General features: G+C 50.8%; 1 protein-coding gene across 3 annotated transcripts in view; it reads right to left on the bottom strand.

The window, feature by feature from the left end:
• Positions 1–6,688: 6,688 nt before the first annotated feature.
• Positions 6,689–27,230, bottom strand: part of LOC309579603 (rho GTPase-activating protein 39-like) — a 57,112-nt gene continuing 36,570 nt past the window's right edge. For all 3 annotated transcript variants that reach the window (XM_082293011.1, XM_082293010.1, XM_082293012.1), the window contains exons 3-10: positions 23,163–24,468; positions 20,588–21,134; positions 19,227–19,316; positions 12,594–12,667; positions 10,943–11,142; positions 9,927–10,018; positions 9,261–9,430; positions 6,689–8,874 (exon numbers count right to left, since the gene is read on the bottom strand). In XM_082293011.1, the coding sequence (XP_082149137.1) occupies positions 8,680–8,874; positions 9,261–9,430; positions 9,927–10,018; positions 10,943–11,142; positions 12,594–12,667; positions 19,227–19,316; positions 20,588–21,134; positions 23,163–24,468 (2,674 nt within the window). In that variant the 3' untranslated portion in view covers positions 6,689–8,679. The remainder of the gene's footprint in view (positions 8,875–9,260; positions 9,431–9,926; positions 10,019–10,942; positions 11,143–12,593; positions 12,668–19,226; positions 19,317–20,587; positions 21,135–23,162; positions 24,469–27,230) is intronic.

Below are 27,230 nucleotides of genomic sequence, written 5' to 3'. Positions count from 1 at the left end.
GGCTGGGAGCTGAGCCAGCGCAGGGCGCTGGGCTGGGCACGGGCAGCAGGGCCACGTGCAGGCACGTGCAGGGATGAGGGAAGCCCTTCTCTCCTGCCCTCGTGGCCTGGCTGAAGCAGAGTGCTGGCCTGCGCCCACGGGAAGCCTCAGCATGCAGGGGCCGAGCGCTTGTCCAGACAACATGAGCCACAGCTTGGTATCACCTTTCAGGAAGGGCTTCTGTCACCCCTGGCCAAATTAAAGGATGGCCCCAAACTGCCAGGAACCACCACCTGCTGGGGGAAGCGGCGGCTGCAGCCTCAAAAATCTTCTAGCCTACCCCCACCCAAGAGCAGAAAATCAGGGGGATACAGAAAAGGGAGAGCAGCTTTGGATGAGGGCCAAATTTACTCCAGAGGTAAGTTGGGCCAGGAGGATGCCAAACTGCCCAGTAGGGTCAAAACTGCTGCTGACTCCCAGAGAAAGCCAGATGGCATTGTCAATGGCTTGTTGAATGCTGTGTTTGAGCAACCAACTGCAGCAGAAGCCAAGAAGCTTGAAGAGCTGGCTGACATTGTGGTGCACAGAGTGTTGGACAGGCTGAAGTTTTCTGGGAATCAGCATGTCAGCTTTTTACAGAGGGAAATCAGAGGAAGACTTTCAAGCAGCAGCACGAGAGTAAAACTTTTGGATGCTTCTCTAGATCACAGTTGGAAAATGGAAGTGATGGCAAAAGAGCTTGTAGCAACAGTGTTGGAGATCTTGAGGGACCGTCTGGCAACCAGCACACCCAAAGCTTCTGAGCCAGGGGTGGCAGCCGGGTGGAAGGAGCTGCCTATTGCTGGAAGCGCCACCCAAGCGGACAAATCCAAGGACACTGAAACAGCCACTGCAGAGAGAACGCTTTCACAGACTTCCATTGACACACTCACCAGAGAAGTTTTTGAGAGTGTTCACTGCACCTTGGAATCCTTTGTAACTCCTCAGTTTGAGCAAGACACTAGCTTTGAGTACGCTGAAATCCTGGAGCTTCCTGGGGGAAATGTCTCCAACAGACAACTGCAGCCATCCCAGACACTTCCAAGGCAGGCCACGGAAGCAGGACAAGGACTCCCCAGAGCATATGAACAGCAGAGCCTGGAAGCAATGTTGCCTGCCACTGCAGAAGGGGCTGGGTATGCCAAAACCATGGAGCCTGAGGATTGTGCAACAGTGAAGAAGAACATGGAAAGAAAAATGAACCTAGAGTCAACAGCCTTAGCCAGCACTTTGGATGTAAGGACTATGGCAAATCAGATTGCTGACTCAGTGTTAGAGCGGGTCTGTCAACCTGGGCCTGCACCAGCCCCCGAAGAGAATTTTCAAGGGTCTGTCGCAAACCCATCCACATGCCAAGGCAGAATGGAGAGCTGTGCTGCTGAGGACACTCTCCCTTCTGTGGACCCATAGTCTTCCCAACAGCCCATCCCTCCAGCCCAGGCCAGAGCATGGCACAGAGCGGAGCACCCAAAGCTCATCTGAGGTAAGCGAGGTGTGTGACTGGAGAGCTGAAGAGCCCCCAGACAGCAAACACAGACCACATCCTTGTGCTGGCAATAAAGAGTTTATTTCCAAGGCCTTGTTCGTGCTTTCTTCAAACCAGACCATACTGTCTCTGGGCATTTTCCCTACTGTAACCTGTTCTATCTTCCCTTCTCTAGCCTCTGTCATGCTGAGGCCAAATTTTATAGGGAATTTGAGATAGGGAGGCAAGGAGTAGCTAGCATTCTTGTCTTGTTCAGCAAGCTTTGTTGTTGGGTGAGTGGAAGGATGGGTTTGGACCTTCTCTGCTTTCTCTGGAAAGGAGTTCAGGTGTCACCTGTAAAACCTTTATTTATGCTCAGCATGAGCAGAGTTGTGCACTCCACAGGACTCACCATCAGGGAACAGCAGGAGCTGTGACAGGACAGGTCAGCGCGAACCGAGCCGGCAAGGCACTGCCCTGTTGTCTTAGGTTACACTGTAAGATGTAACCAAAAGTATGTATTGTATTATCATCTTCGTAAGCTGTTAAAGCAGGTGGGGCAGTGTTCCTTATCTCTTCTATGATACATCCGTGATAACTCCCTCCGGAGAGAAACCTTCTGTTACTGGGCCATCCAGCATCACCGCATGACTCATAGAATTACATCATCCCGCTGTGAGATGCTCCGCCCAGGGGGAGGAACTGAGCATTCCTACCTGGATATAATCTGGGGTTTGGAACACCACAGCCAGCCCTCACCTACTGGATTCCTAGAGGACAGGAGTTACATAACCACCACTGGACCTTCAGAGGAACACCAGGCCCTTCTACAGGATCACTGCTTTGACAGAACCACATCTATCACTTTAACTGCAGCCACCATTGAATCGGACTGCTACCACCACCCTGACCAACAGGGTGTCAGGTTGTATCCTGACTGGCAGTTTAAGCCAGTGTTTTCTGCATTTATTTTAATTTTCCTATTAAATTGTAGTTCTGACTTGGAATCTCCCACTGGTTTGTTTTCAAACTAGTACACCTATCCAGCACAGGACAGGCCAGTGGTAAATGGGAGCAAAGCAGGGACAGTGACAGTGACCAGATGAGCACTGGAAAATCATACAGTGATGAGGCAGGTCAGGAGAGGAAGTCAGTGTGTGGGCAGGGGCCAGGATCCCCATCATCACAGAAATGGCTGACCCAGCTCAGGCAGAGGCCCAAGGGCAAAGGTCTGTGATTAGGCAACATTCCTGAGAAAGAGGGAGGAAGTTCCCAGTGAGGTGTCCCTCAGCTCCTTCCCCTCAAGGGTCTGGCTATAGTGGTGCTATTGGGGAGCTGGCCCCGAGCTCAGCAGCTCCGCTTTCAACACTGCCCGTGCTGGCAGCCCCACGTCCCAGAAGAGACAATCACACTCGTGGCAGGGCAAAGCACGCAAGGAGCAGCCCCAGCGAGCAGTCACCAAAGCCTCCGTGCCTGGCTGGAGCAATTCCCTGACTGAGACCCTCCACTCCTCCCTGCCTGGCCACCCTGGGGCCTGCATGGCAGTGGGAAGGAGAGGGCTCTGTGCCCACAGGGTTTAGTCTTCTCCTGCCCCTAGACCTCAGCCAGAGTCCTCAGCTGCCTCAACGCAGTGCCCATGGAGGCTCTGTAGTCTGTGCAGCTGCTGCAGTGCATCCTGCTCTGGGGCAGGAGGGTTACAGATTCATCTGGACATGGTCCCTACCCTCCACACCAACATGCAGCAGGCCAGGGGTGAGTTTTGTGTCCAGCTCTCCCCACTGTGCTTCACCCCATTTGTACCTGTTCTTGTCAGAGTGCTGCTGGATGTCCCGCAGGTCTAGCTGGCCTCTAGGCTGCTCCCAAGGTGCACACAAGGATGGGAGCTGCGTGACTCACCAGGTCAGTGTGCCATCATCACAGCAGGATTCCACATCTGGGTACTTTCTACTTTGGGGCAGTTTCTCACCCCTTCTTTTTTGACCAGAGCATCCCACACCAGAGGCTGGGAAATGACTACCAATCTCCAGGGAAGGGTGTCCACCCTCAGCCTGTGCTCTTGGCCAGAACGGGCACAGCCCCATCCAGGGAGTGGCAGGGAGGGACACACAAACAAGCAGGCCCTTCTACATCACTGCACCCACACATCCCTGCTGATTTAGCTGGGAGAAGGGGGAAGGCTGTAGATTCTTTTCCTCCTCCTTCTTTATGGGGCTGTCCACTTGCAAATGAGGCTCTACAGGCCTTTCTGTGGTCCCTGGGGTTATAGGGCCTGGCTGACATGCCCTGGTAACAGGGAGGTAGCACCCACCAGGGGACAGCCTAGCCCAGTATTTGGGGACTGTATGCGGTTGCAGTATCCTTGTTTTCCCCAGCAGGCACCAAGGCCAGGTTGTTTCAGGGAAGCTGAACATCACAGCTGAGGCAATCCAGTGGCTCACTGAAAAGGGAGGGCCCCACTCCCTCCTCCATTCCACACCCTCTACATCCCTCACCACCCACCTGATCTCCTGCCTTGCTTGTGATCTGAAAAAAAGACCAGACAAGGCACAGATGGGATGGAGGAAATGTGTCTGCAAGCGGAGATGAGCTGACATAACCCACTAGTTCTCCTTTGGGAGAAGCTGCAGCTTTTAAGAGCAGCCTTGAGTTTCTGAACACCTTAATGGCTTTGGGCCTTGATTTCTGCCAGCACCCAACCCTGACAGCTGAAGTCACACAGTCCTCCAGTCCTCAGACACAAGCTCCCTTTATGGTACCAGTAAACACTAAGCACTTCAGACAAAATGGATAGTTTAAATGGTATGACAAGAGGAAGCTCTATGCTGAGGCTGGGGCAGGAGATGGAGGTTCAAATCTTTGTGGCCGGTACAGAGTCCTCAGCTGGTGTTCCCTGCTTTGGAAGGAGCAGTCGAGCTAATGAGTGACTCCATGTGTCCCAAAAGCTTTCCTGCATGGCTACCTGTAAGCACTCAACTCTGCCAGGGTCTCTGTGTGGTCAGAGCACCCATGCTCTTTCCTGTTCCCTCGTCATGGAATGATGAATGCCTGAGCTGGTTTCCCCAGCCCACTGCACCCACACCCAGTTCTCTCCATCATTTACCATGGCTGACAAATGGTGTAGGACAACAGGAGCTCTAAAAGCAGCAACCTTGGCAGCTAATTCAGCTCTTCCCATCTTATTGTTGGTGGGTGTCCCGCAGACATGGGTGTGCCAGAGCCAGAGCCCTGCTCCGCACAGCCCCAGCTCGGTGCTGTCTCCATGAGCCAGTTCTGCTGAATCCGCCAGCGCTGTGCTGCACCCACATCAAACCAATGCTGGGGCAGCATCAGGACAGGGAGCCTCCCATCTCTGCCTCCTGCCAGTGCTGCAGGGCTCCCAAGGCAGGCGTGCCCCTTCCTCTGGTCTCTGCCTTCCCACAGGGCTGATTTAGTGCAAAGCTCCATGTAAGGATTTAGACTAAAAACCTACATGAGAATTATGCTAAGAACTGGCCTCCTGCTACCCAGGAGTTTTGAGGAGGTGGCAGAACCTCTGGGCATCCCTGGTTTGAGAGAGAAATGGAGTATCTCTGGTGGACAAGGGCAGGGAGACCCTTCACCTTTGCAAGGGGAGGAAAGACAGCAGGAAACCTCTCTACCTGGAGGGGTGGCCTTGTGGTTGCCCTGTCCTGTAAAACATGAGGCAGCTGCCAAAGCTAAGCCCTTCCTCCATCTCAAGTTGAACCTAGAGACAGGTCCAAAATCCCCCTGTGATCCCCAACATCTGCCCAACCTCTTCAGGAGGTTCTGGACAGCAGACCTGAGGGCATGTGTCTATCAGCAGCTATCAGAATTGCTTTCACCATTTCCGTTTGCAGACATAGCAAAAAGCTCTCGCAAGGCTCTGTGAAAAGGAGACTCAAACCAGCGAGAAATCCAACAGCACCACCAAGAGAACCCAGCACTGCAGGAGTGCTGGCCCCATTGGGACACATCACTCTCCCACAACCAGCAGCAGGCCATGGACAAGCTGCTGGTGCCTCCTCTCAAGGAGTTGTGTCCCAGCCGCCCTCTGGCACAGGGTCCGACTGCACTGCTCAGGGAAGTCCAGAACAAACCGCAAGCTTGTTCCAAACCCAGTTGCTGCTCTGGGCATCACTTTTTTAAGTGATCCAGGTATCAGGCCATGGTGACTGCAGGAGTGAGCCTTGAGTCTTGGACCCTGAGCTGAAGCACTTGGTTTGTGGGCTTTTCTGATTTGGCAAAAATTGGCTCATTTCACAGCAAAGCTTTGTCGAGCACTCAGAAATTGGGCTGCAGATGTCCCTCCAGGAAAGGGCTGTGTGAGGTTACAATGTTCCTGGTCTTCCTTTTGCTCTCACTTGTCCTACAGGCACCTACAATCCTTCTGCCAGCCAGACTGGTGGGAAGATCCAGTGATATGGCCAGATATGTGATCCTAAACTGCTGGTGTTGACAGAGCAGCCAACACTGGCTTTGTCTGAAGTGCACCAGCTTTTTCTAGTCTGACAGGACAGTGACCACCTCCAGAGCACCTTCAGCACAAGCCAGAGCCTGGGCAGGAACTCGTTTCTATGTGGCTGAAGTGGCACAGTGAGCACCTGCCCCACAGCTCCACCACACTGTATAACCAGCACCAGTCTCGAGCACCAACGGACTGCTCCCAGCAATTCCTTGGCCTACCAGTGGAGGAAAGATGAGAGAATGCTCCAGTTTGAGCATAAAAATGTCCCCATCAGGTCAGCCGAACAACCCAATTAATCACATCTCCATCAGCAGAGACTGCGCAGGGGACCATGCAGAGGATGCCTGTGTGGCCACATCCTGCGGCCCACCTGCAGCACTCCCAACTTCTGGTGGAGGGACACAAGCAGAACATCTCTCTCTTAGCCTCCAACTGCCCATAAACTTTTCTCATACCTTTATGACGCTGAAAGGCTCCAGAATATACATGTAAAGCAGTATTGTCTTTTTATCTGTTTCAACCCATTCTCTTCCAAGATTCACTGAGTGTCCTTTGGTAGCTGCCTGAGAATTAGGAACAATAGAACCAGCCCAGAGCATAGTTTCCTTACTTCATGCTGATTCTCAAATCTTACTCAAGAGCACTGACATTCAGCCTGACATGTGCAGCCCCAGACAGATGTAATCGTGCTTCAGAAATTCACAAAAAAGACAATTCACAAAAGAGACAACCATGGAGATTGTATTTATTACTATTAGAACAGAGGAAAGGCTACTTTACTGATTGGTATTTACAATCTGTTGGCAAAGACAATAATATCCAGTGTCCTTTATTAGTGTGTCTGACAGCCCTGGCCAGAAGCATTTACTTGGATTAGCAGCAAATACCTATGGTTTGATTGACTGCCACAGCCAAGTGTGAGGAGTAACACGGATCACCTCCACGGTGACTGCAGGTGAAGCCTGGCACAGGCACCTGCAGCCCGAAGAGGTGGGCAGGTGCCACATGGCTGCTCCAGCCCTTGGCAGGGAACAGGACACCCCAAGCCTGTTCAGCGATTCAAATCTCAGGACAGCATGGCAGAGCTCGTAACCTCTGCCCACCTCTACACTTCTGGGGCAGTAGCTCCACATCTGAAGAACATGTTGTTTAGCACTGCAGAAGGCCAGAGCAAGCTGAGTGGCATCGAAGCATGGGGATGGGTGTGTATGTGAAACAGATGCTGGCACATTTCAGGGGCATGTTTGACAGAGCTAATCTTGACAAGGGAGCAAGATCTCCTGGCCCACAGGACCACAGAATCACCTGGTACAAGGAACCTTTATTCAGCTGGGCACAAACTGAATTCCTGCTCTGGAGTTCCTCCAAACTTATCTGAACATAGGCTCTGGGAACCCTGTCACACAGAGCCCCAAGCAAGCCAACAGGCTTGGGGCACTCTTTGCACATGGCACCTCATGCCCACACTGGTACCGATTATGGCATCGGCTCTAAACCTCATTGCTGGCAGGGCTCAGCTCCCCACTGCAGCCCGGAGAGGATGATCCCAGGTCCCCAGTGGAAAGGGAGAGGGATGCAGAAACACAAATGCGACCTTGGATGCTACTGACAGATTTAGCACTGCATCAGTAATCTCAAAAGACATCTTTTTGCAGCAGACTTGCCTCCAGCAAGGAAAACACCTCAAAGGAAGAACATAGGTTCCACAGCTGACTACAGGCAGTACCAGCATTTCTCAAGCACACAGCACTGCTGCTGCTCTGCCTGGAAGGGCATATCTGAGCACAGGAGCACTTCTGACTGGTGGGGGCTTTCTTTAGACCTGGGCTGAACCAGAAGGGTTGGGCCAAACTGGTATTTAGTTCCTGGCAGAGTGGGCTGGGAAGGATGTGGTACCAGGAAGGTGAGTGCCAGAGCTGTGAAGGCTGCTCTGAGCATGGGCTCAGGTGCTACTCAGAAAAGCTGGTGTCAGCTCATGCTGTCCATAGCAAAAAGGAGTTGCAAGGCCACTGGGGCCACTGCTCCAGAAGATATGGCCCTCATTGAGGATGCCAAAATGGTTGTTTACCTGTTTGTTGTCAGGTGTGTGGCCTTCCTGTTGTGTCCAGCACCATGGTGTGGGTGGGTACTCAGCACAGGGCTGGTCCCACATGCTGCTGCACAGCTCTCCAGTTCTTGAACCTCTGCACCTTCACAGCCCTCTACCAACAGCATCGTGAGATGTCAGAACAACCCTCACACCTCCAGCCAACACTCTGCAGAGGTGAACCAGGCTGTCCCCATAGCAGTAGGATTATTCCTGATGAGACAGCATCTTCCCTAGGACCAGCTCATGCCACAGCACAGGAGTGATGTTCTCCTACCTGAAGCCAGCTCTGCCTCCAGAAGGAAAATGGAGAGTCTCACTGCCCCATGTAGCAGTTCCTCACAACATGTCACAGCCCTTTCACTGAGCAACCAATCTTGTGGCTCCCAGGAAGAGGACTGCCCCTCACACACTGGAAGACCAGGAACTGCTGAACCTGACCTGGCATGCCCAAGGATTTCCTGGTGCTGACAGAACCGAGCCTTCCAGAAATGTCCAGTCCTTGCGGTCATGTTGGGAGATGCTCAAGGGCTCACCCAGGCCATGACAACAGCAAGGACAGTGGAAGAAACCTATGTGGAGGGGAGAAGACTTAAGTATCTAGCAACTCCCCAGAGCAGCATTTTGCACCCTGGGGCCAGTGGCTCAAACCAGCCCTTTGATGAAGCTCGTGTCCAAGTGCACTATAAGCATGCGGAGAAAAGACATTTCTTTGCGCGTGTTCTCAAAGATAACGCGAGGGTCGTCGGACTGGCAGCGCAGGCAGTTGGGGGCCATCACCATGGCCAGGTTATTCACATCCATCTTTGTTCTGCCCACATTTGATGGCTGAGCAAAGATCTGCAGATAGCAAGAACACATTCAGATGGAGCAGTGGAAAAGGGCAAGAAAGTCCAAACACATGGCCCAAGAAAAGGAGAGCAGAGATAAGGCCTGCCTTAAGGACAGTGCCCCGAGAGCCACACATCCACAGGGAAGGGCACTGTGCTCTCAGACAACTGACAGAGCAGCAGCCTTGGCAGACAGGAACCAATCCCAGGCTCTACAAGATCAGGAACAGGGTTTATTGCTCCCATAAGGGACAAGGCCAGCAGACCCCCCTCCATCCATCCCACCTTAAATACAGGTAAGAGGTCTTAAAACCGCGCCAATGGCCCCGCCACAGCTGTCCCACTAACCATGCCTCACGTGCTCCTGGCCCAGTGCAGGGCTAGGGGGCTGCCTACCTGCAGAAAGTGTATGAGGTAACACAGCACCAGTCTGTTGAGCTCTGGCAAAAGCTGGACCACAGCCACAGCAGCGTCAGGGTTCTCATAGTTGCTGATACACTCTTTGTAGAACTGCTGGGGGATCACAGGCTCCTCCAGCTCCCGATACCAGAGCTTGAGGAGAGAGGCTGGGCAGAAAGCAGGTGCATGAGAACAGCTGTGGTGACTTCCCCACCCCTTTCAGGGGCAAACTTGGCAGTGAGACAGATGGCAAAGAAGGGATTCTGTGCTTGTGCTGCTTCACCTTCATTCAGTCTTGGCTCTGAAACACTCAGGCAGCCAGTTAGTGGGAAATGCTGGCTGCTACCTACCTGCTCCTCCAGGAAGCAGCTCTGGGGCTGCCTAAAGAAGAGGACAATGAGACCTGAAGGACTCCCACCACTCTGCCCAGCTTGCACAACCTGACTGCATCAGAGCCAGAGGTTCCTCCCCACTCCCAGTGTTTTCTCTATGGACAGTGTTTGGACAGGCAGTGAAAAGACACAGAACAAATTCACAGTCAGTGCAGCCAGCCTGTGTACACATTCCCAAGCAGCAGCACACCCTCTGAGCTGCTCCTGCACCTGCCCCTCCATGCTGCACCACGGCTGAGGCTGCAGCAACACACCTGCCATATTCCTGTACCTGGTATGTTGGGGTCACTGAGACTGCTTGGGATTCTCCACTGATCCACCTGCAATTTCAATGCATTGACTTCATCTATGTCACCAGGTATCCTGCAGAAGCACAGAAAAGGTCCTTTTGAGAGTGAGCGAGGCAATATGCTTGGTGAGGCAGCTGACCAGCAAAGCATGGCTCCAAAGCTGCTTCTGGGGCCTCAGGGAGAAAGAGCAGGGAGAAGGCCTCAGGCACCAGTGGCAGCTACAGCTCCTCAGAGAGAAAGGGGTGCCTATTTCTGTACACAGTCTTAAGGTTCCCACCAGCTCAGATATCAATGTCCTCAAGAGTGATTATTTTCTATAACCAGGCTTCTTTGCAGTGTGTTCAGACCAAAGATGAGCAGCATCTCTGGCTAAATATATATATATACATATATATATATATATATATATATATACACACACACGTCTATCTATCTATCAAAAAATATACCATTACAAAGCAAAAATGAGCCTTTTAATGGCTATTTTAAATCAAGTTTAGCTACCGAAAAACTAATTCAAACCTTAAATGCAAAACAAAACCACACACACAAAAAAACCCCAACAAAGTCAAACCCAAAGCAGAATCCCCTGTGTTCACCACACAGATTTTGTGTCTCTCTTGACTCCTCGTGTCTTGGGCAACACCAAGGCTGATGTGCTGCATTAGATGAGGTGTTCTGCCAGGATCCCAGGGCTCCTCCCTCCCCTACCCTGGCGAACCACCATTGCCAAATCTGATGAAAGCTCACTGCCTTGCCTGGGGATGAGCTGTCCATGTAGTTGTCACACCTACACCAGTGCCCTCTGTGCTAACACATGCAAACTGGCTACTTCAAGAGGTGATTCCTGAACCTGGGGAATGTCAGATTTTGTCCAATCCACAGCAAAGTGCTATTCTCAGGGAAGAGGAAGCACATGGAGGTCAATCTTGACTCCTTGGCTTTGAGTACTGACATGTGGGTGGCTCAAAAGTAGCACAGCACTCCAAAAGCTCACCTGAAAATCCCCTCGGTCTGTTCCCCTCCCAGGGCCAGGACCTGCTGCGATAGCTGTGTCTGCACCCAGGGCAGCTTGTTCCCTGGGTACATGTCCTGCTGCCGCAGCATGATTTCCTCCAGAGAGCTGCCAAAGAGCGATGGCGTGACGATGGCATTCCTGGCATGCGTTATCTCTTCTACTGTTGGTTTGCGGAGGCCCTGAGGACAGAGAAAAGCTTAGTGCAGCCATGGCACAGCCAGCCCACATAGAAAGAGTGACCTGGGGATGGGGACAGTGAGTGACCAGGACAGAGAAGGCTGACCGCACGTGTGGTCACCTCATCAGCCTCCTGGCAGCATGGCTCTTGTTCTGCTGCCTAAAATCTCAGGGGTGGTTCTACTCATCAGGCTCAAGGGGAGCAGAGGAGACCACTTTGGAGAGTTTGGGCTGCTGTTGCAGAGACTGTGTTGCTGTGTTTTGCACAGCGAGGGGACTGCTCTGGCTGTAGCTCCACCTGCTGCAGGAGGCAGGATGGAGCAGAGCCCAGCCCAGCCCCGGCCCTGGTGAGGTCAGCAGAGGGCACCTATACCCCAGCCCAGCACCAGGCGAATGCTCAGGCACGGGACAGGTGAAAAACAGTCCTTTAGAGATGGGAATTCCAGGTATTTCCAACTCCAGGGAAAGCTTTGCTTTCAGAGGTGCTAAAACCTGAAGAGTGGGCATTGGTACCTGTTGCTTCTGACAAACACCAAGACTTGAAAGGGGCTTTGAATGTCTTGTGGCAGCAATTTGGAAAAGCACCAAGCTGTTGCAGGGGTGACAGGCTGCCCAGCATGGTGGCCTTCAGCAGTGATCCTGCAGCCAAGTGGGGAACACAGGGGGAAGCTCCCACCAAGCCCTCTGAGGGGCAGTGGCCAGGGCTGTGGTTGTGTGCAATGTGTGTTTAGAGGTTTACTGTCTTGCCCCTGCCGGGATGCCAGGAGCCTTCACCCCTCCCAAGGTATTTCAGCTGATTTGTTTGCTGTATGCAAAGTTCAGGAGGCAGGGAAGCCCCAGAGGAATTCACAAAAAAACCCCCAATGATCAGATCTGGCTCAGGGACCTAGAACTGACAGGCTGAGCTTTCATGGCCACATGCAGAACCGTGCAGAAGGAAGGCAGGAAGATTTTCGGATAATGTGGAGCACAGACTCCCCTCTGCAGCAGCCATCTCTGCTGTGTGACTGTTTGAACTGGGAATGAACAACTCTGCAGTAAATCAGCTGCAAGACCCAGCCCATACAAGATCTCAGTAGCCAAGGGAGACTCTTCCCTCACCTGAAGAAACAAAATAATGGGCATCCCCTGCACAGACAGCTCATTTTACCCTGGAGACAGGTAAATGTTGGGTTTGTCTTTGTCCCTGAGGCCAGGAAGCACCCAGCCATGCAGCTGCCAGCACAGCAGGCACTGCTGTCTGCCAGGAGGATGATGGGACCTGGACAGCAGCCCTCTCCCACACATTCACGGGGAGATGTACTCTGAGCAAGTCTCCCCTGCTTACTCTATCTCCATTTCCCATCACTGAATCAGTGGTGAGCTCCAGAGTCCCCAGACCAACTGCTCAGGAACCCGGGAAGCAGAGTGCCCCAGGCAGCCCCCAGGCCCTGCAGCCAGGGCAGCTGCTCACCTTTTTGCCTCCAGTGACGGCTACTTTCTGGAGTTTCCGGTAGCAGTACTTGGCATAGGTGCTAATGGGCAGACCTGGTGGGAAAGAGGAAATGAGCGGTCAGCCCACAGCACCATGCACCCCCTCACTGAAGCCCTTCAGAGAGCTCCAGCACAGTAGCTCATTCTGGCACAAGCAGCTCCCTCAATGCACAGCCCACTGCAGCTGCCAAAATTTGCATTGAGCACCCTAAAGCCTCCCAGTCCCATGGCAGGCAGTGTCAGTGCAAGCCAGTGCTTGGGCTTGGAAAGATTTATCCATCTCCTAAGTGAAGGCTCATAGCCCTGCACCTCCCAGCCCCACTCCTGCACATCTCCACCTCTCGCACCTGCAGTGCACCTGCCCCATCCTGACTCCACCCATTCAGCATTCACAGCCTGGGCACACACACACACGCCTGGGTCAGCACAGCCAGGGTTAGGTGCCTCATGGACACAGGGCCAGGTAATTACATCCTGCCAGAACACAGCCACAGAGCACACAGTCAGCCTCCTGTCAGGGAAGGTTTCAGAGTGTTTTAAACCAATTGTTTATTATTCAAGAGCTTTGGTTCCTTTGCTAGTGAGAGAGGAGCAGCGGAGAAAGGTGTGTGGGGACAGAGAGGCAGCACCAGCACCAACAGTGACCTCAGGTCACAAGAAGAGGTGTGGGGAGGTGATGGGATCTTATCTTCCCAAAGATGTGCAGAAGGCTTACTTATGTTCCTGCCTGAAGCCTTCTCCAACCCAAGTTTGTACCCTGCAGCTCATGCATGCTCTGTGAGACAAGGAAAATGGGACACACCAAAGCTTGGGAACTGCACCTCAAAAGCTGCTGCCCTCCACAAGACTAGCTGGTCTGCTTGTGCTTGGTTCAGTGAACTCTGAAGGCAAGCGCAGCCACGATTCACAGAGCTAATCCCCCTGTGACACCAAGAGAAATGTTTGCAATGACAGAGCACTGATTGCTGGGACAGTTCTTCCAAAACCATTGGCCTTTTGTTCTTGTTCAAGTAAAACACAAACTGCTCACTGAAAGCAGTGAATAGATCTGCCCTATTTGATTCCCTGCCAGGCCCAAAGCTTGCAGCACAGTTCAAATACTAGTGGCTGTGAAAGTCTACATTCTGGTCAGATGCTGTGCATTTCACATCAGCCTTTCACACACTTTATGGCTTAGATACACTGGTTGGGAGCTTGGAGGTCTTCAAATCCTCTCGGTGTAGAAGGAGCACAAAGTCTTCCCAACAATTCTCAGAGGTGGGAAATGTGTTGTCCTCTCAGTCAGCAGATGAGCCACAGTCCTAGGCTCCTCTCGATGAAACAAGCACCCCCTCCTCCATCAATGTCTCACAGCTGGAGCAGAGCCTCTCCACACAGCTGGAGCCACGCCAGAGGAGGTACAACAGCATTCCCATCTCCCACAGGCAAAACCAGTTTTAGGAATTTCTCTCTAGGGAATATCTAAAGCAAAATATTCACTGTAAGCAAGAATCCTGCTAATCCTAGGCATGACTTACACTGGGAATATCTAAGGACTAGAGGAAACAAACCCAATGAGCTCCCCTGTGATGCTTCACTATGCCAGGTTACAGCTTCTGCTGTCCAATGTGAGACACACCCTGAAGTGAGGTGTCACCCTTCTCAGAGAGGAAGGGAAAGAAGCTGGATTGTGTCTCTGCATCCCAGCAATTATGCAGGAGGCAGCACATTCAAAACTAGTAATAGGAAATATTTTTTCACACTGTAATTAGGCCATGAAACCCATAATCACCCCAAAAGCTTAACAATGTTTGCAAAGGAACTGGTGTCTTGCAGATTCTGCACGGCTGATGCGTGGGCAGCAGTCAGACACATTTGCTTGAAGCCTGTTTTGTACTTTCCCAGGAAGCTCCCTGGTCCTGGGAAAAGCCTAAAACCTACATCCAGCACTTTCTGCAGTGAGGCCTCCTGCTGCCATGACAACCATGCTGCAGCCTCTGACCCAATGGGGCCTGCTGGGGTCACACGTGAAGCTGACCAAATTTGAAGCAACTAAAAAATAAACTTGCTGCATGCGCAAGAGGATGGAGGAGTTACTGCCCATGGCCAAAAAAGAGGCAGGAGACCTGAGAAACAGGGTGAGCAGCACTCACCCTGGTGGGCACAGACCAATGGCTCCCATGCAGCCTCCCTGCTCCAGAGTAGAAGCCATCTGCCCCAACACAAGTGCTCCTGGTTCCAGGGCATGTGCAGAATGGGCTGGGCAACATGGAGAGAGAGACATGGAGAGGCCGGGAGAAACACGCTGAGCTGCAGGAAGGAACATGAGGGAGAGGAGCAGAATTTAGCTTTAGCCTCAGCTTTTTCCAAACCAGCAACCTGTCCCAACCATCTGCTGCTTTTAGAACGCTTAGCTAGAGACTGACTCCTAGCACTGAGCTCATCACGCACGCTGACGTCTCCCAACATGTGGGCCAGGTACTCTCTCCACAGCCCAGCTCCTGACTCTTGGTGCAGGGCCAGGTAGTTTCATCTGCACCACCTGGAAAGGGCTAATCCTGAAGGCAATTCCACTTCTGTGAGCACGTGAAGAATCTGAGAAATCCAAGATGATCTCTTACTCCCTTCGGTACCACTGTAGCCTCAGGAGCTCAGGAACAGACGACTACTAACAGCCCACACAGTGAAAAATAGTTTTCAAAGGAAAATGTTTCTCCAGCCTATATGCCAGCCTATATGCCAGCCTAGGAACACATGTGGACAGCATCTTAAAGAACCTCTCCTTTCAGGAAAAGTTAAAATCCAGACAGGACACATGCAGGAACATACCTTCTGGAACAGACTTGAATGCTTTCCTGCCAAAAAATGTCTTAAAAGTGCAGCAAACAGTGTGGATTTAGGACCTGGCCATGGGATATGTATTTTAGCTGAGAACAGCTAGAGAAACTGTTGTCTGGATATTTCTCCGATTTACCACAGCCTCTTGGATCTCAGCCTGGCACAGCCAGAGCAGGCTCTCAGACCAGGATCCCCTCTCACTGCACTCTATAGCACAAGGATGGGTGCTCCTGAGCAGCTCAGCTGGGCTTGGCACCAGCAGTGCTGCTCTCCTGGCTTAGATCTGCCCAAGCACCCCCCCATTTTACAGCACTGCTTTAGCTCCTCTTTCTTACACCACCAGTGCTTCCTTCTACATCCCAACAATGCTTCTCAATCCCCACTCCCTACATGGGAAATGCCATGCTCATCAGCCAGACAAGCCAGCAGCCTGCACCTGTCACCAAGATAAAAAACAGATACAGGATGTCTGAAAAATGAGTACCCCCTTTCAAAAAAGTCCCAGCTAACAGCAGGTGGGCAATACCCTAAGGCAGGTGTACCTGGACCATTAAGCCTCAACAGATACACTTCCCTTCTTTGAATTTGTCCCATTTCTTCCTAAACCTCTTTATGCTCTGAACCTGCATCCCACCCTGCTTTGCTGACCCTTTGGGATTTCATTCTGTGCTTCAGGACAGAGCATTCCCAAGCCTGCTGCCCAACATCAAAACCAGGCAGCTTTCAGTTCTGCTGCTCTGGCACACAGTGAGAAATTTTCTTCTTGCTTTCCCCAGGTAACCTTAAGTTTCTTTTGTCCCGTTGACATTCTCCCCTCTTCCCTCCTCCAGGTCCAGCTCGCATGCCACCTTCCCTGCCACACTCATCAGCCTTGGGGGGACCCTGGGCAGGACATACAGAGTGGGCACGGCACAACTACAGCCAAGTGCCACTTTGCTCTCTGTCCCTTTCCTAGAAGCTCCTGATCCTTCTTTTGGTTTCTGACCACTTCCCAGCAACATGTATGTGTTTCTGGAAATTCATATATGAACTGAAAATGTCTTTCCCTCCTCAAAACAGCTCAATTGGGGCCTCCCCCTGCACTTGCAGTCAGGGACCTCTCCCCCATGTAAAAAACTTTGCTTTTGGTGACACAATATTCTCTGCTGCTTGATCAGTCTGTCACCCTTGCCAGATCCCTCTGCACCTTTCATTTTTATAGTCCTGAATAATTTTGTATCAACACTGAGCTGTCAGCTCATGATTTGTCTCCTTGTATAAACCCAAAGACCAGCTTACATTCCTGTGGGATCAGCAGACAATCCTCCTCCTGAAAACACAGCATTTATTCCTACCCATTATTCTTCTGCCTTTCAACACGTTATTGATGCATGAAAAGACCTTGCACCACATTCATATTTCATTTACTCCCAGAGAATTAAGCTAGAAGATGAAGACTGCAGAGGTTAAGTATGGGAAACTTCAGAATTCTTTCTTTGGGTGTATGTCAGATGGTAAATGTTTACTCACCTATGAGCTTCTGGACTGAAGGGAGTATGTGTGCATGGATGGGGAACCACTACTTCAACTCAACTTTTCACTGAAAGACTTACATAGATGCCTACTTATTTTCTATCCAGTTCTGACTGAAGTCAGTACATTTGATTTCCTTACGGATTTCTCTGCTAAACTGCCGCTACAGCATCCATAAGCATCCTTATATTTCAGAGCCACTAAGAAACTTCTCACAACAGCCTTGCAGCTTCAGGGAGCTGCATCCTACCCACCCCTCACACGTCTGGCAAGCAGGGCTGGTCAAACAGAAGTAGGTGTTCCAGGGAAAAACCTGACCTTTCCAGCCAGCAGCAGATAGAACCTGGCAGGTTCCTGCAAGATTTCCCCTTACTTCAGGTGCAATTCTGAGGTCAGACTCCAGGAAAAGTCCTCAGAGTTATCAGTCACTGCAAAAAAGCTGTTTTGAGCAAGCTGCCAGCCCTACTGCCTCCTCCACTGAACCCCTGCAGAACAACTCAAAGCCTGGTCCCTGCCAGAGCAGCCTCCTGGGCCAGAAGGCAGACAGGCTCCAGCAAAGGACAAGAGGAAAGACCTCAAGCTGTGCCAGGGGATATTTAGACTGGATACAAGAGAAAATTCCTTCTTTGCAAGGCATTGGAACACAGGCTGCCCAGGGCAGTGGTGGAAGCTCCATCCCTGGAAGTATTAAAAAAACGTATGGATATGGCACTTGGGGACATTAGCAATTGGTGGCATTAGCAGTGTTCTGGGAACAGTGGGTCTCGATTACTTGAGAGGACTTTTCCAACCTTAATGATTCTGCTATTCTATGAAAGGGAACAGTGTGTGTGACCTGTCAGCAGAGCCCCAGCTGAAGCCACACAGGCACAGCTGCCTTTCAAGTGCTTCGTTATGGAAACTTTATAAAAAAGTTATCCTGGCATGCCTTTTTCATAACATTTCCTATATATATTAAAAAAAAATGTATCAGAGGCAACACAGAAAATCCTGAGTTAGAAGGGACCTGAGTTAGAAGGAGTCCAACTGCTGATGTTTGGTTTTGGTTTCTTAAATTTCAAATTCAATGATTGTTTTTAGGTAAAAACACATCTGTATTCCTAAGCACACCTCCAGCACCCACAATTTAGACATGCAATTGCGCAGAACAGCCTGCTCAGCCCACAGGCAGCATGCCCTGCACAGAACAATCTCCATGGAGTTGTCCCATAAAGATGTCTAAGTCCCTCTGAGCACAAGCAAAATGAATTTTCAAAGGCCCAGAATGGCCTGAACTCTCCTGGGCCTTAACAGGAAAGAAACAACACATATCCCTACTAGAAGTATAATCCTTCTGTGCAACTCCAGGTCTCTCTGCTCTTAATCCCACCAGAGACAGAAACAATGAGCATTGTCAGTGCAGGAGCTTCAACCCAGGGCTGTCCTCAGCCCCTGCCCTGACTTGCAGCTGCCTCGTGACACAGGGTGACACAGCAATGACACAGGGAAGCCACCACAGGGAGCAGCTGCCTGCTGGTGTCAGGGAGGGCTCAGGAATGCAGGAAGCTGGACTCCAGCTCTCATAGATTAAAAACACTGAAACCACTCGATATAAACTGCTGCCTGAGAGGAATTCACAGGGTTAACTCAAGTTTCCTGAAAGCAATATAAAAAATATTGAATGGACTTTGTTTAGCAAGACTTTAGCCAGATAAAGTGCTCTCCTGCAGCCAGCAGTTAAACTGAGTCCAGAAGAATGCATGAACTCTTGTTCACTCCGCACAGATGCCAGGGCAAGCCCTGGGCTGCAGTGCTCAGAAAGTGTAGGCAAGGGAAGCCAGTTCTGGAGAGAAAAAAAGGTAGTGTCCTTTGCCAGGTACCAGCACCCTCCCTGAAGAGCCTCAGGTTGGGCAGATTTACAAAATCCATTAATACAACTGAGACGAGTTCTTGTCAACACACTGTTCATATGGCTTCTAGCACAGAATATGCTCTAGGAAACTCCGTGGCATGCACAGATCAGTTGAATTACAGCCCCAGGTCTGCATCCAAATTAAAATCCCTCACACAACTCACACAACTGTGACTGAAAGGGCCCCCACCTGTCCAAAATGCAGCCCAGCTGCCACCCACACTGCTGATCCATGCTGTGGTCTAACCTTGCACACCAGCCCCCCACCAGATAAATTTTCCCAAATCCATGTCTTTGTTCTTAAAGAAATGGTCTGATTTTCAGCAAAGCTCAGCATTGCTGCCTGTCTGCAGTCAGTGCAGACCTCTCTTGGCTCCCTGTGCCTCTCCTTACCTTCATCCTCTGTGTTTTGTTTCCTCTTTTTCCTGGATTTTGTGATCTTCTTGTTTTTCAGATCCACAAGCTCCTTGATGCGCTGGGCAACTGAAAATTCAGAAGAGGGTCTGGATTAATAATGGGGTATACTAAAATACCAAAGCCCAGAACTGCCCTTAGATGTGGCAGCCAGACTGACTCCAGCACAAGAAGCTCTGCCTGGGGAAAGGTCCTGCCTAACCCACAGCCAGCTCCCAATGAATCTGAATGAGGGGCCCAAAACATCACTCAGCTTCTCCAAATGGCCAAACAGTTGAAAAGTTCATACCTAAATAAACTTGCTGCCTAAATACCAGCAAAAGAACCATCTTCTCAATAGCTCAGAGTACTCCCCCTTGCTGCCTGCATTCTGGGCCAAGCACAGCTGGAGGGAATGGTTTTGGACAGAAGTGACAAGGGTTTAGGATCTTCATAAAACCCAAACCAGTGCTGCACACCTGGCAGCTCAGGGAAGGAAACCCACATTAAGGCTACAATCACAAAACCAGAAGGCAAATATCGCCAGTGTAGTACTCGCCCCTTGGTCCGACCTCTGCTGCCACACTCACGAGCAGTGGCAGGGGGTGCTGAGGCAGAACTTGTGTAGCCACCCTGGAGACTTGGGGGGCTTCAAACACAGCTTGAAGTCCCCAGAAATCAAGTGGAAAATAGGTGCTCTGGTTTCTGGCCTGAGATTGGACAAGACACAGTGAGTGTGGCTGAAATTGTGACAAATCAGCCAATAAATACCAGTTAATACTCTCCAGGCTGGCACTTGGCTTTTTTTTCTTTTTTTTTTTCCCCTCCTCCACAGGATACTATAGCAATTTAAAATTGGGGTAATAACAGAATATAATCTGGGTTGGTCCCCAGACTTCTGAAAGACAGATAAATTGCATCTCTTCACGCTAAAAGCCTGTGTTCTTCAGGATCCCTGAACAGCCAAGGTCTGCTCTCAGTGTTTGCAATGGCTCCCCTAAAAAGTTAAATATTAACAATCCTTTTTTTTTTTTTGCCTGCTTCATGGAACTTAGAAGTAAATTAAGTCATCAGAGAACCCAGAAGAGCTCTGCCTTTGGTGGGTTGATATCAGCCCATTCCAGTGCTGATGGGTGAGGCGAGTACAGTCTGCGGCTCGCGTTTCTTTGCCAGACACAAGCTGGTAGCAGCTTCCTCCCACCAAGGAAAGGTGAATACAGCCAACACACTGTGCTCTTCCTGACAGAGCCCACAGCACTAGCTGGGGACTACCTGTACTTTTAAAACCCAGACAACCCTGACTACGTGGCACAACCCACCAAGATGCTGTTGCGTACAGAGGGGGTGCATGAGACACTTACTGTTTTCATCACTGTCAAGGTGGCGATAAATGTAACCTTCCAGGTAAGACTGAAATTTTGGTGATGGGGAGAAAAAGGCCAGACTGATGGCCATCAGTTCCCAGCCCCATGCCAGGCTTCGGTAGCACATGTTATCTGTTGTCTGCCGGATCAGCTGTATGTAGAGCTCATCCCGTAACCCTTGCATGCTCCAGCACTTGGTGACCGTGACCAGTGCCACGTGATTGCGGTCCATGCGAGTCTGACGATCTCCCATGTAGCTCTGCACCAGTTTGAACATCTCACACGCCTCTTTTTTGATGGTGCGGTTGCTGGTGATGAGCATTGGCTTTTTGATGGAGCCGCCATTCCAGGACAGCATGTTGGAGATGGAGATCCTTCGGCGGAAGATGCCCTGCGTGTGCATGTTCAGGTTTTTGGAAGCCCAGTCTGCCATGCTGCTCTGGGAGATGGGCTTCCGTAGAGTACTGTAAGGGAAATGGCATCCCACACAGCCACCACGCTGGCTGCTGCCCTCCTGCTTGGGCTCCAACTCTATGGTCTCGGGCTGCAAAGGAGAACAGACATGTTAAAAGCAGCTTAGGTGACTCCTTATCCAGCTAGGAAAATTATCCACAGTGAGAGCAGAAGCTACCAGCAACTGCACAGTGGTGAGTCTGTACAAACATGACTTGGTGTAGAATTGGTGGATTACTCTTGCAGTTGTGCAAGAGCCTGGCTGGCACAGCCACACGCTAATGCTGTTCCTAACGGAAGTGCTGGGACATGGAGCAACAGGGCTGAGTGTCCCAGCTGTCACAGAGTTCACAGGGACAGCCCAGGCAGGAGCTGAGCTGATTTTCAGAGCAGCAGCACAACTCTGTGGCACCAAGCACACACTGAGGAACCAAGTGTCTCTGCACTCCTCACCCCTCAGCTCCTATGGAGCTCCAGGAGCACAGGAGGAAGGGGGGACACTGATCTACAGTTAACCCCAAAATACACATTAGTTCTTAGAAGTTTAGAGCAAGTCAGTGTTTCCTTGTTAGTATAGAGGAACTCCTGAATTCATGACAGAGGCTTCTGCAGTCTAAGCTTTCCCTATCTCACATCCCACATGTCCCTGCATGTGGATGACGGGATTAGCACACATCACATTCCACCTCTTATTGCCAGTCTGGGGCACAATAATTTCTCCTGGTTTTTTTACTTTGTTCTTTTTATGCCTTGAGTTACTCCTCTACCTTCTCACCCTCTCTGAATTCACTCAACACACTGAATAAAAATCCCTGCCTGCAGTTCTCTGCCATCTGCACATCCTCGGTCTCCTTCAAACCACCTTCTCTGCCTGGAGCTGGTTTTCCTCCTATCACCCCACCTGCTCCTTCCACATGTTCCTTCTGAGGAGTCACCTCCTCACACTCTCGCAAGGTTCATGAGGCTTCAGATTCTCTCCTCTGCTCTCTCTGAGGTTTCTCTCTCACATCTCTTTCACACAACTCCCTGGCTGTTATATTTGTATTGACAGTACACAGCCACTTCTGCTTAGCCTGTCCCAGAACTTCTGCCCACCCTCCTCCAATGATGAGTTTCCTTGTCTCCCGATTTTCCTCTCTATCATGCAAGCCCAGCACAGGACATCATTGCTCACTCAAGCCCCTTGATGCCATTTTTAGGTGAGGCAGCAATTTTGCTGCCATATTTTCTGCAACTTCCTCCCCTCCTTACTTGGACTCTGAGTATTTCTGTGAATACTTTTTTTAGACTCTTTTTGCCTTTACCACAACATCCATCTCCTTACATCTTCCGCTTCTCCATATTACCACATATGAATTATTTTTTCTTCACTTTCAAGGCCATTCACAGCCTATTCCCAACCCACCATCTCTTGTGCATAATCAAGACATCAAGTTTCAGCTCTCCCTGTCAATGCAACAAGGTGTAACACAGCCAGCAGACTGGAGAGCAGTTTCCTACCAAGTCCAAAGAGGCTGTGAAATGAAATTGCTGAACTAACATGTAAGTAACTGAAGTTAACATGTAAGTCATGTAAACTTGATGTGTCTCTGTGCCTGAAAAATGGGAAATGTGGGAACATGATACCAGTTTTCCAAACAGTTTCAGATGAAAGCAAGGCACTTATTGATCCAAAACAGCAATAAAGAGAACACATACAGACAAATCTGACAGAGTGGAGAGGTGTCAGCCTGGCTTTCAAAGAAAAGTTACACCTCATAGGTCTGCTGGAACAATCTAGAATAGTCAAGGAGGGTTACCCATAAGGACATGAGTGACAGTAACATGCTCAGGCAAGCACATTTACCCAAATAACAGAGCAGAGCTACCCACATTGCTGAGGGCTTGCTGGACATGAGCCCCACCCCACAATTCTGTCTCCTCTCAAACCACTGGCCTGAAATAGGGTTTCCACCTACAAAGCTGTGAAGCTTTGTGACCTGTCTGCTATTCTGCAGGAACTGACGTGTTTTGCCTGGAGCACACCCCTGGAACTAAATCCCCCCAGGAGCAGGCTCTGCATGAGTCCAGCAAAGTCTAGCAAAAAAAAAAAATTAACATGGCACGGATGGGGAGGTACCTGTGAGGAGTGGCGTGTAGCACCCGATGAAGCCAAGCTTGTCTGGCTGGTCACGTTCTTTTCTAAAGAATCTATTTTCTCAAAAGTTCTCTTCTGCCTCATTGTGTCCTGTGGAGCAGCCACACTGCTGGGAAAGCCTTCCCTAATCTCCAGGTCCTGTCTGTACAGAGACCTGTTGCTGGCTGAGACATCATCCCTGGAGCTCCGGCTGATGCATTTTTTCAAGGGGTCAGACTGAAACCTGACCTTGCTGCTGTCTGCTGGGACACTGCTCTCCAGGCTCTCAGCATCCAGGCTGGCTTTGCTTCCCCTGCAAGCTGCTGACCTGCCCACCACAGCACGCATCTCAGCGATCACTTTATCATTCAGAGCTGTGAGCTCACTGCTGCTGCCCACAGAGCCCGGTCTTGCTTGACCTGTTCCTTGCCTCCTTCCTTTCCTTTTTCTCAAGCTTGGAGAGGGGCCAGTTGAATAACCAGAATCCTGATGGCTTATACCGGTTGGGTACTCCTGAGTCTGCAGGCTGTTTTGCCGACTGTGGTGGAGTTCCATGTTCTTGAGGACATTGGCTTCCAAGATCCTCCAAGACTGCTTGAAACTGTCCTTTGAAGCGAGCTGACCAGGCAGTTTAGTGGAGGCATCAGTTGTTGCAGCAGAAGAGTGGGAGAGTTTGGCAGATTGGTCAACATTGACCATATGTTTTATGTATTCTCTGCCAGCTGGGCTGTATTCAGTGGAAGAGGGATTTCTTGCATGCTTCTTTGCAGCTTGTTGTTGCATACTGGGATGCTGCAATAATTTGGTTGGTTGCAGCTGCTTTTTTAAGCTACTGCTTGGTGACCTCGGTGGAGACATCCCACTCACACCAATGCTTTCAGTGTCCATATCTACTGGTGGCTCGTCATAAATTGGTGACTCTAAAGATGGCTCATCGTATATAGGCGCAGGAGAGGCATACGTGGGGGATGCAGGTTGGGGGGTTCCTGTCCGGCTCCTTGGAGGTGTTTGAGAAGTAGGACCATTCATCAGCACCAGGCAAAACCCACCACTCTCTGTCTTTTTGATCTGCATAGACTGCTTCATTTCTCCAGCAGGCATTTGCTTTGTGGCTCCAGGGCTCTGGGACGTGGATTGAGGCTGAGCACATATAGCTGGCTTGGGAAGAGATTTTGGGCTGCTGGACTTTGGAGCATCCTGCAGCTGAAGTGAACTGTTTGAAAAGCTCTGTATCTGCCTCAAACAGTTCACTTTGACCAACATGGCTGCTTTCGTGCCTGGCAGAGGCTGCCAGTGGGTAGGAGTCTCCCTAAAAGAAAAAAGATATAAGTACACACAATTATTTAAGAATTATCTTTACTGAAGTACCTTCTATGTCTACCCAAATACCAAATTGTTAGTCTCAAAGTGCCTGAATATTCCCCAACCAGTTATATCAGCAAGTTATTTTTTCCTGAAGATCCCCCTTGCTGAAACAGAAAAACACTGTTGTTACACACATCATAAATTTCTAAGTCACAAAGAGCAGAACAATGAGATGAAACAAGTTCATGATACTATATAATAATATAATAATCTGTCTGGTATCAGCAGTACTGATACAGGACACAACCTGTGCTTCTCAAGGCTCAGCAGATAGCATGGCACCCAGAACAACCAGCTGAACACCAGCAAGTTATTCTGGAACAGTCAGGCATGAAATTGGAAAATAATCCCAAGTACCTGCCTTCAGATTATCCAACTATGATGACAGTCCTTCCAGATCATGCTATTTTTTTTATTAAAGTTTCCAGATGTGCATTTCTCTTGTGGAAAAACCTATGAGGTCTATGGGATGTATATGGCAGTGGCTGTCCTCTGCTCACAGCTTACATTCCCACACAACCTGCCAAGCCCCCACCCAGTTTTGTCCAGATGCACTCAGATCTGGTTCCCTTGGCCACACCGACTGGCCCTGCTCAGCTCTCATGGCTGTGAAACCCTCCTCTGCTGGGAATATCCTCTGACCCGTGCTGGTACTCGGGATCCACCACAACCCAACGTGCCTGCTGCAACACACCAGTTCCCAGGGTACATTCCACAGTGTAACAACAACAACAACAACCTGCTGTCAGGCTGTGGCCACAGCCAGTCTGTGTTTGTGAGCTCTGAGGAAAGGGGAATGGAAAGGATATTAAACCAGCTGAGCTTCCAGGTTTTCCAAGGCATCACAGTCCCCAGGAAGGTTCACTTGAATCCGACCCTATATTGTGCCCTACCTCCATGTATCTGCTACCAGCCATCACTGGGTAAGACCTGAGGGCATACTGTATGTGTCGCATCTGAGACAGGAGATGTTCCCCTAACACCTTCAGAGCTATTTTGCTCTGTTTGCACCTTGACCTTGCTCCCCACTCTACACTGCTGACCTGTCCCCTATGGCCTCTGTGCTGGCAGACACACCCACCTCTGCTGCATGTCCAGAGCTGCCTCCCACCAATGTTTGGCCCTCTTATCCATTCCCTGCCAAACCCCAAGATATCTGGACACGCCAGCCCTCTTGCTCTCTGCTCCTGCTCTCCAGAGCCCTTTTACCTGGCCAGGTCCCAGCCTCCTCCTTCAGCACGTTTTCCCTGGGGTGTTCTGCCTGTCCTTCCCCCATGGTTATCCTGCCAGTACATCCGCACACCCCCTGCTCTCCCCACACTGCAGCCCAACAGGACACACCTGCCCCACATCACCATGTGTGTCCTATTACACCTGCTCCACTAGGGTCACCCTGCCCACATCCTCTGTCCCCACACCTAATGTCTCAGATCTTTTCCCAGCCGCTGCCCTCCTAAGGAGGTGGCACGCTCCTTCCCCATCCACTGCTTACTGTATTTTTGGCAAAACAGGCTCTCTGTTGGCAATGCGTCACTGTGAATCCCACCTCAACGCAACGGCACTGGGAGTGGCATGGGCGAGGCTGGCACTGCCCTGCCACGGGTGCAGTGCCTGACCCCTGGCCAGGGTCCAAAGGCCTCACCACACTCTGATCACACTTGCTGCACCTCTGCCTTTGCAGGGCTGGCTCCCTTCCCGCAACAGAGTCCATGTAGCTCTCTTGTGCAACTACCCAGGTGTGATCAGAGAAGGTTGAGAAAGGACTGCCATCCTCTGCTTTGTACCCTGGGGCCCCCTCTTGCTCTGGGACCTCCTAAGTATCTCCTACTGAGGCACAGAGGACTTTATTTTAAGGGAGCTCCTGACACTACTTCAGGATGGTGATGCCACTGCCATGAGGAAGACCTGTGTCCCAGCCTCCACCTTCCTTCTGTTCACAGCATTGCAGCCTAGTGCTGACCTGAGCCCTATGCCAAGAGCAGCTTGGGAAACACTGACGAATTTGGGATAGGCCTCTCTCCATCTGCCCAAACCACCATCAAGCACAACCCCTGCTCTCCCACTCCTGTTAGCCCTCAGTGGCTTGTCCTCCACATGCTTCTTCCTAAGGCAGGGGTTGGGCACCAACAGTGCCAGGTGAGGACGCACACAGGGAACCACCAGCAATAACAGCAGGCTGAGGATGGCATTCATGAGGACACCCAGCTCCACAGGTATCCCTCCCTGGGGGACACAGGGCCTGCTCTTTGCATCCTGATGCCCCTTGCAACAGTGCATCTCTCCTGTGCATGGCCAAGCCCCAGTCTCAATCCCAAGCTCTGCTGAAAACCTGGCTCTTCCTCGAAGAGTGCCTGGAATAACAGGAAAAACCAGAACAGCAACAATTGGTAGACTTTTAAATGAGGATTTCTGACACCCCCATGGCTGTACCAGTGGCTTGTTTCATGGCACAGAAGAGACTGGCAAAGAGCAGGCAGGACAGAGCCATGCACAGGCTCCCGGCTCAGCAGGCAGGCCACAAGTGTGTGACTGGGACATATTTTAGCTCAACCCTACAGCCAGAGCATCATTGCATCTGGATCTGTAGGGTTGCAGGGTAGCAAAGCGATAGCCCTGAGCTGCAGATGTGTCCCCCTGCCTTACAAGACCTCCAACTACGGCAGGGCTAGAAAATAACCCTGTGCTCTGTGGAAAGGTGCTGGACCC

This window comes from Coloeus monedula, assembly GCF_965178545.1.
Source record: "Coloeus monedula genome assembly, chromosome: 17".
Classification (NCBI taxonomy): Eukaryota; Metazoa; Chordata; class Aves; order Passeriformes; family Corvidae; genus Coloeus; species Coloeus monedula.
The sequence above is the reverse complement of the archived record's forward strand: the minus strand, read 5'-3'. Positions and strand labels throughout refer to the sequence as shown.